The sequence below is a fragment of the Leucopleurus acutus genome, assembly GCF_964270905.1.
Source record: "Leucopleurus acutus genome assembly, chromosome: 6".
NCBI classification, from domain to species: domain Eukaryota; kingdom Metazoa; phylum Chordata; class Mammalia; order Artiodactyla; family Delphinidae; genus Leucopleurus; species Leucopleurus acutus.
In genome coordinates, this window is record NC_139149.1 from 47,444,794 (window position 1) to 47,458,837 (window position 14,044).

Below are 14,044 nucleotides of genomic sequence, written 5' to 3' on the forward strand. Positions count from 1 at the left end.
TTTCCTTTTTTCTTCTTTCAGGTTTAATCAATAATCAGGACTAACTAACTCAGGTATAATTTCTCCTTTAGAAAACCCCCATCAGGGACTTCCCTGGTGGCGCAGTGGTTCACAATCCGCCTGCCAATGCAGGGGACACGGGTTCAAGCCCCGGTCTGGGAAGATCCCACATGCTGCGGAGCAACTAAGCCCATGCGCCACAACTACTGAGCCTGTGCCCTAGAGTCCATGAGCCACAACTACTGAGCCCGTGACAACTACTGAAGCCTGCGCACCTAGAGCCCATGCTCCACAACAAGAGAAGCCACCGCAATGAGAAGCCCACACACTGCAGTGAAGAACAGCCCGCACTCGCTGCAACTAGAGAAAGCCCGCATGCAGCACCAAAGACCCAACGCAGCCAAAAATAAATAAATAAACAAATTTAAATAAATAAATAAAAATAAACTCCACACACACAAAAAAGAAAAACCCCATCAACACACACACACACAATTCCCCTTTTATTAATGACCCCCCAGTTTGCCCTGTGAAAGAGACTTTCCAGTTACTGCACTGGATGTTGCATCTGAAGCTCTTTTAAAGGCAAGATGGTAGCTTTGTTTAGGAAAGAAGAACAATCTCCTAATGGGCAGTTCCATGAGATAATCTTTGGGTTTCTGAAAACTTATATGAGGAATTCCCTTTAGTTTCAATGATCTGTTTACATTCAGTTCAGAAATTCATTTTGGAACTTCCTGTGCATTTACCATTATATTAATTAATTTAACGCATCTAATATCTGCTTAAAAATAATTTGGGAGTTAAAATCTTAACATTTTCTGTAATACATCCTTGACATTTTCCTACTAAAAAGTGAAGTAAAAGGATATCTATTTATTACCCTTTCTCTCTGTTTTGTCACCAAAGGCTCTACTATCGAGCTAACTGGTTTCCTGAATTTGAATGAGATAAACTACTAGTAATTTTGAGCTCACTGAAAACTGTTTCTAAATTGTAAAATTTAGATTGGGGACCTGCTTCATTCTTCCCAAGCCTGTCTTCATTTCGTCCTTCATTTTGCAACACAGTAAAAATTAAAATGATTCCCTCTACTTCGTCTCTCCTTTCACTTGAAATAATCCTTCATTCCAAGACCTAATCTCCCTAAATTAGCCTTAAATTTTATCTCCTATACAATTTCTTTCATGACAAAAGAGGAAGGTAGTCTCTAATTTCAATAAGGCAGCATTTTACTAGGGGTAGGAGTCAGGCAGGATGGAGCTTAATATATTAACTGTAGTGTCAAAGGCTTTTAAAATTATAATTAGAGACTAAAATGCCCTCTTAGGTACTCTGGCTCAGCATTCACAAGTTCCCATGAGAAGACTGTGAAAAGGAATAACTAAATTTACCTTTTGGAATCTGGCACATCCATTCAAGTTTTGTATCACAAGCAAAAGGCCTTAAATAAATAAATTCTCTGTCATCATAGAAATACCACCTTCTTCGCCATGGCCTATTAATGACCTAAAGGAGGAAGAGGATTGTAGAATATTTTCAAGTTGATGCAGCCCTTATACAACACTAAACTGTAAGCCCTATGGTCTTTAACTCTGCTTTAGCTCTAGCACCTAGGATATGTTTATGAATGAACACATGAAAGAATGCAGTGTTTAAGCAGTAACAGTCTAAGCAAGAGCCTTCAAAGGGACTGATAAAATATAGCATAGGGTCATGTTTATGTCCAAAATGCAAATTACTGGTTTTTTTTTTTTCTGTTTTTTGTTGATATGAAATTGTAGAATCTTGCAACTTTAAATTTTGGGAAGATCAAGCTAGAAAAGAATATTTGGTTCAGTGGTTTCCAAACACCAGCCTGTGATCACAGCAGATCTGTGAAAAGTGACATAAAACTCTGGCATCAGGGGCCCAAGTTCCACCTTTGGCGTTGCTTTGTGTTTCTGGGATATTGCCCTCCTCTGTGTGGTCTAAGATGGCTCTCTACAAATTCCAGGCAGCAAGCAACAGGGAAAGGAAAGGGGAGGACAGGACCTGGTAGGAGCATCCATCAGTTTTTGGACTGCTATCTCTTAAGGGCAACATTCTGGAGGGTTAGAAGGTGGCAGGTGAGGTAAGATTCTCCTTCCAGACACTGCCCTAGCTGGCCTTGTTACTGATCAATGTCTCTTCTATTTAGTTTTTTTGGTAGGTTCTTCCAATCTTTTCACACATAGGGACACAACTTGCATAGAATGTAGTTTATTGCATCAGTGTTCTGGAAACTTCACAAACTTCTATTAAGTTTTCATTCTTTCATGTGTTAAACTGGGAATTCTATAAAAACAGCATGATACTACAGAGTGTTTTACTAAAACAGTTACTTTGAAATAATGCTTTCCAATGGCCTTCTCAGTACTTGGTCTCAACCTTCGTGCAACGTTTCTGGTCAATCATCTTCCTGAATCTCTTTCTTGGGCTTACATAGCAAAGATATTTTCTAGATGTCTCCTCCCTCCTCATCCTCTTACATTTTATAAAATGTTGGTAATCGCCTCAAATCCACTTCTTGGCCCTTTGCGATTTTTTTTTTTCTTTTTTTGGCCGCGCTGCGTGGCTTGTGCAATCTCAGTTCCCTGACCAGGGACTGAACCTGGCGCCTGGCAGTAAAAGCCCAGAATCCTAACCACTAGGCCATTAGAGAACTCTTTTTTTAATGAACATTTTCCTTCAACTCCAGTTTCTTTATTCTAACTTACTACAGCATATTTCTTACTGCAAGCCTGGATTCAAGACATCAGTTAAAACTAAAATGTACTACTATTTTCTCCATAAACAAATACCCCTTCTGACTGTTTCTGTAAATGCCATACATAGCATAGTAGACCCATACACCTGGGTTTAAATTTCAGTTCTGTAATCATGTAAGTTACTCAGAGCTCACATTTCTTCCCCGTAAGATGGATACAGTAACAGTACCTACCTGACAAGGTTGCTTAAGTATTAAGTGAGATAATATACGTGACATGACTGTGCCTGGCTCATGAGTCAACAAGCGTTAGCTGCTGTATCATAACCATCATCACCGTCATTGTTACTCTCCTGGAACACTCTTGTTCTTGCATAAAACATACACTTTGTCTGTCATAGCCCTTGTAATTGCCCTTTTACTTGTCTTTACCTCCTACGAGACTGTAAGTTCTGTGAAGACAACGACTGTTTTATATCTTGTCATTGTTGACCCCCCAGAGCATCACAGACTGCTTGGACATACTACTTATGGAACGAATAAACAAATGAAGTCTGCAAAGGAAGAGGCCTAACTGGTCTTCCATGTCTTCTGGTCCTATCTTTTGCATCTTGAAATCTGCCTCAAGATGAATCTTCTCACACCCTCCGTAGTTCTTGACAAAAACCGTTAATCATGCTCTGTTGCCTACCAAAAAAATGCACAAACTCCTTAACCTGGCATCAGTCTAACTTCCCACCTTTGTTTTCAACCACAGCACCAACTAAAACTTCTTGATCTGCATTGTTCCCCTCACTGCCCTAGCCTCTCCCTTCCACTCCCACTTTCTTTTATGCCTTACCCTATCCTACCTGTACAAACTCTATCCATCCTTAAAGGTCCAGTTGAGGTCCCACCTCTTTCTGGAAATAGGCAATAGAAATCACTTCCTCTTTTGAGTTTCACTAACCCTCCTCAGCCCACTCATTTGGAGCTTATTACTGCATAGTAACAAGAGTCGTCTTTCTTGAATATGAATTTTATCTTCTCAAATTAAGTGTCAGTTAGGTTGCTTGAGGGCTGGGCCATGGGTGTACTTCTAACCTCCCACTGCACCCAATATCATGCTCCACACGCAAAAGGCACTTCATGGGTCTGTTGCCTGACTGCACATACTGCCAGATTTATTTTTTAAATATGCAGATTTTCCAGCATTGTACTGACCTTGACAGCAGCACAGTCTCTGATATCATAATCCTGCTGAAACTCATTTGCCGTGATAATAGTAGACACCTTAAAAGACAAGAGAGGCTTGATAATTTAAGACTGATGTATAAATATCTGCAATTTAGATGTAATTTAGGCAGCTTTAATAACTCAAGTGTGTTCAAATGCCAAGGGAGGAAAACTTTTTCATTTCTTTTTTATGTCAGGATGCTAAATCACGTGAGGACTTATAAAATGCCATGAGGTCTTCAGATTCCAAACAAAGGAGGCTACAGTTTCAGAAGTGGAGGTTAATCATGTATTAAGTTCACAGTTGGAGTCATAAAGAAGCAGGAGCTTGCAAAATACTTTTTTTAAATGCATGTGTTGAAATGTTAGTTATTCGACTGACTATTCTTGGATATGCTACAATTTGAAAATGAAGTCAAGGAATTTTACATTTCGAAAGAACACACAATGACTTGACACAACGGTAATGTGGAGCAAATATTTAATACCTGAGAATAATTTGCTCCTCTAAGTGTTACCTAAAACCTCTCCTTAGGATAATGTAAACATTTGAAATAATATTTAAGGACTTTTTAAGGTTCTCCTGAATTGTTTCCTCCAATTAAAATTCTTTCTTTTTTATATAACTCATATTTTTAAATAATTAAAATAAACGTTGCTCATTATGAAAAAAAGGAAAAAAAAAACAAAGAAAAAGAATCACTTTTACTACCCCAAAATTACCGCTATATTTATATATCTATATTTTTATGTATTTTGGATTATATGTAGAGAGACTATGTGTATGGTTATTTTTTTAATAAAAGTGAGATTAGTAACTTATTTTTCCCCACTTCATATATGTGAATCTATTTCCATTTCAATAAAGATACATCTACATAACTTAATGGTTGTATGGCTATATTAATTAACAATCAACTTTCTTGTTATTGAAATAAATACTCTTTCCATATTATCCTAAACGAGAAAGATTAAACTTACTGGTGTATGATCACTCCATTGCCAGGATCCTTGTAAGTCAGGGCTCCTTTTATTCAAACCTATCCAAAGCCAACGCTGGTCACTATGTGAAAAGGAAATGTTAAGAAAATTTGAGCACTGCATTTGGCAAAAACATTTAGCATCCACATCTCTAAAATGCTTAAGACATGTAAGCTTATTCAGAAGACCTTCTCACTAACTGAGAAACATAGTTTCAAGCTATATAAACAAGTCTCCTGAAATGAAACTGAACCCTATTTACAGGGTAGCTATCAAAAAAGTACCAGACTTTTTTAAACTAAATTTTATGTTATTTTCTTCATATGAAAGGCAAAAACTATTCTGCTTTGAAAAACTTATGAGGGGGAAAAAAGTATATGACTATTTCAAAACTTTTACTGAAGAGCTTCAATTTTAGATAATGTTTTCAGATACAAAAACAAACATAGCATTTCCTTAAAGCATTTGTCTATAACTATCAAGTATCTTTTCTTTAAAATGAAGAACCTGGCTAACCTTTGGCTTGGCTAACCTTTTATTAAATGAGATTTTTAAAAAAATTTAATTCCCTCTGCCCACTAAGTTTAAAGTAAAACAAGCATTCAAGTATCAATATTTTCTAAATACCAAACTCCATGGGTTATACCAGAGCAATATAATTAAGCAATCACTTAAGTGAATATATTTAACCATCATAACTATGATGCTTTTATGTACAAGGCATTGAGCTATGAGCAATGATGATACAGAGAAGTACAAGACATAATATCTACCCTCAAGTGGCATATAAACTAGTCAGGGAGACAAGATATATATGAACAAGGAAAATATGAGACCATTTTTGAAAAACATCAAATGATAAAAATTTGCATACATTTTAAGTACTACAAAAATTTCAGAAAAAGGACAGGTCACTGTGGACTGTAGGAAGTCAGGAAACATTTTGTAGAGTTAGTAGGACAAAAGACAGTCTTTGAAGAATTGCCAACACTTCTTTTGAGCCATAATCTGAGTGTTTACCACATGCCAGTATTCAAGTTGGCTGAGCAGGGAAAGGATAGGCATTCCAAGGAAGAATACATACAACAACATATACAGGCAGGGACATACATTGTAAGTGATCCCTTCCCCTCAATTAAACTTATACTCAAACCAGGGAGATATTTTCAATAAATTGAAGCGATATAACCATAAGAAATTTCTCCACCTCTAACTTCATTTGAAAATACTCTCTAAAATATAGTATACTTCTTAGGCCTTAAAAAGTAGACCATTTACCATGCAATTTTTTTTTTTGGCGGGGGTGGTGGGTTGGTGATGCTGGTTATTTCCATATAATTTAACCTTCTGATTGTATATGTCATGTACCACCAGTACATGAGTGAATGTTATATATGCAAAACAATGCATATATAAATGCTAAGTATAAATAGAACACATATTAGAAAAGGGGTAGAATCCAAATCTAAAGTTAATCCCTACTCTCAAGTTCAGTAGAATATATGGAATGTATGGAACGTACAGTTACAAGACTGCTGGGAAACAGAGTAAGTCTGCATTTAAAAATATTTGCCAGTGAATCCAAGGCAGGAACAAACTTAATTTTAAATTAATTTCTCACTTTTTAATGAAATAACTGCTTTTCTTCGTCTCTTTCCTCTGTTCAACATTCCCTCATATTTTAACATCAATAAGCATGTTTTTCACCTTACCAACCTCAAGCTTTTCAACTTACTGCAATGGAATATGAGGGCGGTCCCCTTTCAGTTTTTATTGTTTTACTGTTTTCTTTCAGAAAGAAAGATTACCAATTTGCAGAGTTAAGATAACTCCAGTGGAGACAATTAAGTCTAGTTTGAATTTAGCAGCTAAAAAAGGATTTTGCAGTTTGTGTCTTCAACTAATCAGAACTTTCCTACAGACTTCCAAATGTATCATACTTTCCTATTGCTGGATTTCTAAACCACCAGGTCTAGATAATTGCCATATACATTATAATTAAAGTCAGACAGCTAAAATAAAGAGGAGGTCAAGTTTGCTTCCTCAAACTTCACTTCTTTCTAATTTTTGTAGATTATGTATTTGGGCCTGGAGAATTTGGGCGGAATTTTGTGTTTCCCTAAAGTAAGCATTAGATATTTTATCTTCTTTGCACAATCAACAGTACGACCGGAAGATGATCAAAGATCGTTTAGCCATCTGCATTTACTCTATAGGCAGCTCCCACAGAAAGCTTCTTTAGGGGTCTGGCCCCACCATTTCCACTCAGTCTGCTCTTAGCTCCCCATCTTCCCTTAGAAACCTCTGCATTCAAGCCCATTTCTGCCTCCTCTGCTGCATCTCAGAGAACAGTTTCCTAGAGAGAAGTTTATCCCGTTGTCCGAAGCTTCTCATCTTCACTACTTTCTGAGACTGAACTTCATTGCAACCCAGACCTTTATAGTTTTCAGCTTCCATTTCAAGAGATTTATTATTCGGTTATAAATATAGTAAATACTAGCTACTTGTGGGTTTTTTGTGTGTGTGTGGTAAGAGGTGGAAAATATTTCCTCATTTGTAACTTCTTCCTGGTTTGGCCTGATTTGTCTGTAGGTAGGTAAAGAGAAGAAGAAATTGGAAATCACATTAATTGTTGCACACCTCTAATGTGGATTTTCAAAAATTCGAGGGAAGAAAAAAAATTTGTGGGAAGAAATGGATCATAACTGAGGAAGTAAATCAAACTGAAAATTTCTCTCTGTATATAAATTTCTTCTGCTCCAAACACTAAGTATATGGTTTTAAGGCTATGAGGTTAAGAAGACATTGCACGAAAGGTTACTTTGTGTATTTGCGTTAAAATTTCTACTCTCAATCAAATTTCCTGCTGCGTCTGGTTCCTAAGGAAAACAGCACCTCAACCATAACCCCCAGTAAACACTATTTGATGAGGGCGCTTAGTCTGCAAAGCCTTAGATTTATATCCAAATCCACTCATGCCACATCACTGGAGGTAGTGCATACAGCAGCAATCGCACTGCAAACAAGGCTTTCTTCCCTAATCCTAAAACTACTTTCGTTCTACAATGGCTTTCCCTGGTGGGCTGCTGTTAAGAGTTGCAAAGATTTTAGAGCCTTAATGATCTGGTGCACCATGAACCCTTTTCATTGAAATACAGAGACGTGGAACTTAGATTGTGAGAAGCAGAGCAGTAATCTGACCTTATTCCTTGGCAGGCAAAACACAATTTGGGCAATGGACGTCTTGCTGAGCAAGGTCAATCCCTGAAATAAAAAGCTAAGGTGTTCAAGGAATAAGCTTTAGAATCATTTTCTGATATAAATGGGCTGGCTTCCTTTCTTCCCTTCAAGCCATGGTTATAATATTGAATAAGTTTTAGAATACGTTGTCTAAATATAGCATGGGCAAATGATCTATTAATGGAGCACGTATTAAGCAGACGTTACAGTCTGCTTAATACATGGTACTATATTAGCTGCTAGGATGAGTACAAATAAAATATAGTCCCTATGAGTGAAAGGATTATGGTGATGTGTTTTTCCTTTGTGCTCTTCTGTTTTCTAAATTCAATATACATTTCCTCTGTGATCAGAAAAAAACCTAATCATTGTATATTCTGTAGAAAATAAAGTATATGATAGGAATAGAAGAAAATGGAAAAGATTTACAGAAAATGTTAACTAAGTTTATAACTAGGAGCTAGGATTTGAGGTGATTTTAATTTTCTTCATTATCATTTTTTACATTCCCCAATTTTACATAATGAACCTGTATTTTTAAATTTTTAATTGAGGGGGAGAACTCATCAAGTGTGACTAGAAATTAAAAAATCAAGAAAGAGTCCTTAATTACCTCTCAGACTTTTGTTTTCTAGTGTAATTTGTTCTGTATATAGAAGCTCTTAATGATCATTTATATCATATATGATATTCCATTTTTCATCAACTGATTCCCACAAATACAGTTGCCCCTTGGTATCCACAGGGGATTGGTTCCAGGACCTCCCTCATACCAAAATCCAAAGACGCTCAAGTCCCTTATATAAAATGAGGTAGTATTTGCATGTAACCTAAACATGTCCTCCTGTATACGTTATTTTTAGATTACTTATTATACCTAAAACAGTGTAAATACTACGTAAATAGTTGCCAACATGAGGCAAATTCAAGTTTTGCTTTTTGGAACTTTCCAGAATTTTTTTCAAATATTTTCGATCTGAAGTTGATTGAATCTGCGGATGTGAAACGTGTGGATATGGAGGGCTGACTGTATCCACAACCTCATTGCTTAGTACTTATCCACGGCTCCCTGAACCACTTAAAGGTTCCTAATCTCTTGCTGGGTTAGGAACTTGATTCAAAACCCAGTTTGTTTATGTCAGTATTTTCCTTAAAGATACTTTAGCTTAGACAGTATGATATTGTGTGTGTCAAGCTTGAGATCTAGGGGCTAGCAAGCTGCCCAGCTGAAATTCTCTCTTCAGGGAGGGTCAGCAGGGTATTAGAAAGGTTATGTTCCAGAGGCAGCCACCACAAGGGAGACTGCAGTCCAAAAGCCGTACCTGAGACTTTGGTTGTTAGCAGAGTAAATGTCAGAAATAGGTTAATATCAGCAAACTTAGAAGCTTGTTAATCAGCATGATCTTAGAAATGGGCACTCACTGGTAAAATTGAAGATATGAGGAAGAGCTAAAAATACTTAGGGACACTCTCACTCTTCATGAAGGGGTATGAGAATCTGGTGAGGCTGGTATCCTGTACCACTGGAAAAGGATCTATGTCCTGATCCCTCTTTTTAAAAAAAGTTTATTTATTTTTATTAATTTATTTTTGGCTGCGTTGGGTCTTTGTTGCTGTGTGCGGTCTTTCTCTAGTTGCGGCGAGCGGGGGTTACTCTTCGTGGCAGTACACAAGCTTCTCACTGCGGTGGCTTCTCTTGCTGTGGAGCACAGGCTCTAGAGCGCAGGCTCAGTAGTTATAGCGCACGGGCTTAGTTGCTCCACGGCATGTGGGATCTTCCTGCACCAGGGCTCAAGCCCATGTCCCATGCATTGGCAGGCGGATTCTTAACCACTGCGCAACCAGGGAAGCCCTGGGGCCTGATCTTTTAATGATCCCATGTCCAGTCATTGGGTCAGGTGACTGGGACTGCCTGATGCCAGCTATAGTGGGAACAGAAGAATCCTGCTTTTGGAACATTGTCACATTTACCTCAAATGAGCGTTCCATGCAAGATGGTCACTGGAACCTCAAAGGACAGACTACCGGGATGTTGTAAGCTTACAAGACAGGTTATATAACATGTTTTTTGCCTGCTTCAATGACTGTTTAATAAATGTATGTCTGGAAAGATTCGGTCTGAATATTGCATTCATTATACTCTACTCTCAAGGTTGTGGGCAGTAGCTAAGAAACACTCACCTTGAAAGAAACTTAAGAGTTTGTATATTCAAATTAGCTTAGTGTGCAATGAAATTTTGAATATTAATTTCTAATGCTAGAAAATGAAGTCTAAAATACTAGAAATTATACAACAGATGCTTAATAAATGATTATTTATGGAACGCATGTATTGTATTTTTCGTCAGATTCCAAGCACACTGTAGTGAGACTTTACTTGCTTTAATGAAGAAAATACAATGTTAGCATATTAATGCAAATCTGGAAAATGTGGAAAAATGTTCAAACATTTAAACACGCATTCAAAATCTTATCTTCCAGAGGTAACAATGATGATCTTTTCTGACGTAGTTTTGCAGTCTACTTTTTGATGTAAATAGTATATTTTCTACTCTTTTATAATTTGCCTTTCTTCCCACTTAATACATTATAAATACTTGCATGTTGCAATGTTCTTTTTTTAAATCTTACTGAACAGGGGATAAATTCCAAACAAAGATCAACAAAAGTGATGATACTAGGCATCTTTACCTTTTTTCTGACTTTCACGGAAATGCATTTAATGTTTAATCATTAAGTGTCATATGGCTATTGGTTGAACTACACTTCTATTTTTAATTTAATAAGAAATTATGTGTTAATTATATTAATTATGTTAAGTATATATTTATATATAAAACCAGGAATGAATAGTGAATTTTACCAGATGCATTCTCAGCACCTATTAAGATGATCACGTATTTGACTAGATATATAGAGTTCCTAATACTGGCCCAACCTTGTACTCTTGGAAGAAATCCTACATGATTAAGGCATGTTATTTTGAGGTACTATAACACAGTTGGTTAAGAAAATGGGCTCTAATGGGTTCATATATTGGATCCTTTATTTACTAACTACATAACCTGGGGCAAGTTGTTTTACTTCTCTGTGTCTCCATCTCCCCATTTAGATAAAATGGGCATAGTAACCTACCTCATAGGCCGTTGTAAGGATTAGTTAGTAGAAAATACTTAGGACATTATCTGGCATGCAATAAGCAGTGTATCTGCATTTGTTATTGTATCCCTCGTTAGTATTTATTTTTTCAAGTCTAGATATGAGGTTGGTCTATAATTCTTTGTGCTATCTTTGACAGGTTGTGATATCAGAATTAGACTATTTGTGAAATAAACTGAATGCTTGCACCAGTTTCTATGTAATGGAATACAATCTCTTGGTTGTACTACTGAAATACGTGGTAATGATCTCTTTTTTAAAATATGAAGGAGTTCACATATAGAACCATATCTGTAGTTCCTATCTTTTTCTTGGAAGAAATTCTTTGTTAACTTTTTCCATTTTTTCCATGGCTATTGGAATACTGGGTTTCCACTTATTAAGTCAATTATATACTAATTTATATTTCCCTAGATATTGTTCACTTTAATAATTTCATTATAATAACACAGAATTACGCATAGGATTCTTACCAATTAAAAAAATTCTCCATTGAAAGGATTTTATAATCTCTTACTTAGGTTTCATTTTAAGTAACTGTTTTCTTTTTGTTTTCATGATTTAGTCATCAGTAGGTTTTTTTCCTCTGTTTCGTAGTTTTCTTTCTAGAGATAAAACTCTAGGATTTGTCAGTTCTACTGCTTTTCTAGTTTCTAATTCATTTCACTTTTATCTTTATTAGGTTCTTTCTTATGGTTTCCTTTTATTTATGTTGATAAATATTTTAATTTTTAGGTGAATGTTTATTTTCATTATTTTTGTTTAATAATTAAAGCCCTGGGATTCCCTGGTGGCGCAGTGGTTGAGAGTTCGCCTGCAGATGCAGGGGACACGGGTTTGCACCCTGGTCCAGGAAGATCCCACATGCTGTGGGGTTGCTGGGCCCGTAAGCCATGGCCGCTGAGCCTGCGCATCTGGAGCCTGTGCTCCGCAACGGGAGAGGCCACAACAGTGAGAGGCCCGCATACCGCAAAATAAATAAATAATTAATTAAAGCCCTTAAAGCTATTACTGTACCTCCAGCTATAGCTTTGGTTGTATCTCATGAATTTCAGAATGAGTGTTTTTATTATCATCTATACAGTTTTGATTTACTTGCTAAAAGAGTTCTTAAAAACACTGAATGTTTATTTTGTAAATAAGAATCACAGATGTAGAAAATAAACTTATGGTTACCGGGGGGAAAGGAATAAATTGGGAACTGGGATTGATACATACACACTACTATATATAAAATGGATAACTAATAAGGATGTACTGTATAACACAGGGAACTCTACTCAATACTCTGTAATGACCTATTTGGGAAAAGAATCTAAAAAAGAGTGGATATATGTATATGTATACCTGATTCACTTCATTGTACACCTGAAACTAACACAACATTGTAAATCAACTATACTCCAATAAAAAATTTTTTAAAAACACTGAATTTTTAGGTGATGGGGATTTGATTTCACTTCTAATGTAACTTGTATAATTTTACCACTTTGAAATGTTAGGGTTTTTTTTTTTTTTAAACTAATAGATCCATTATTTTAAGTGATCCAGGCAAAGAGCTTGAAGGGGAAGTATATACAGACTTTTTAATCTATAAATAAAGAGGGTATTATTAAATCAACCTTAATTATACTATTCATATGTTCTATGTTATTTCTATTTTACCTGTCTTGTTCATCGATAAATGCGATGAGCGTTAGAGTCTCTCACTATTTTTTATTGAAAAATTTTAGCAATATAATTAATATTTTTGCTTTATACATTTTGATACCTTTTAAGTGTGTAAAGGTTCTTGACTATTATAACTTCACTGTAGATTGTACCTTTAATCAATAATAAGATCGCATTTTCCCATTTAATGTCTTTTTACTTCAATTGTACTTTATCTAATATTAATACTACAACTCTAGCTTTTTCATTCACATTTACACAATATAATTTTGCCCATTATTTTAATTTTCCCATTCTAATTTTTGCATTAAGTTTGTGATTATTAACTCAATGCTACTTGGGTAAATAAGGCCCATACAGCAAATTATAAAGAAATAAAATAACATAAGTGAAGTGGCCAAGGAGTAATAAATTGGAGACCATAACAAGTTGGAGAGTGATGCCACATTTTGGTGGGCCATTGGCTAATCAGCACTAATTATTGCTGCAATATGAAAATGTTGCCAGTGGTTTTAATTTTAAAAGGAGTGTCAGAAAATATGGATTTTATCAAAATGTTTTGATTCTGAAACACTTTGTGGTCCCTTCCTTCCAGGAAAAGAACATAATATTCCTTGGGCTTTTGGAAAGGTACTAATTGGCAAGATTTGTTTTAGGTATCTTTCAACAGCATAGAGTTGGGTTTCATTACTGAACACATTTGCAAACTTGGACTTAAACATAACTGATAATGGATACATTTGGTCTTCTGCCATCTTCTTTATGCCAGGCTTTATGCTTTGTTATTTTATTCCTTTATAATTTGCTGTATGGGCCTTTTTTCTCCCACTCATTACATATTCAGTAGATGAACATACTCTTTACAGTTTTAAAAAAATACAAACTCTGTGTTTCTAAATATGATTTCCAGGTAAAATGAAGAATTTATTATACTTTCAGTTTTCATAATCATTTTATCTCTTTACATCTCAGTTTTTATTTATAAACAGAGTTATAAACTCTGGTATTAACCAGAGTTAACACCTGGTTTTATTAAAATATTCTTGTTTC

General features: G+C 35.8%; 1 protein-coding gene across 3 annotated transcripts in view; it reads right to left on the reverse strand.

The window, feature by feature from the left end:
- The window catches only part of LOC309963253 (CD302 antigen), a gene marked incomplete at both ends in the record, with an annotated part of 131,658 nt that overhangs the window by 82,571 nt on the left and 35,043 nt on the right, over positions 1 to 14,044 (reverse strand). For all 3 annotated transcript variants that reach the window (XM_082841539.1, XM_082841538.1, XM_082841540.1), the window contains 3 exons: positions 1,395 to 1,509; positions 3,932 to 4,000; positions 4,925 to 5,006. In XM_082841539.1, the coding sequence (XP_082697665.1) occupies positions 1,395 to 1,509; positions 3,932 to 4,000; positions 4,925 to 5,006 (266 nt within the window). The remainder of the gene's footprint in view (positions 1 to 1,394; positions 1,510 to 3,931; positions 4,001 to 4,924; positions 5,007 to 14,044) is intronic.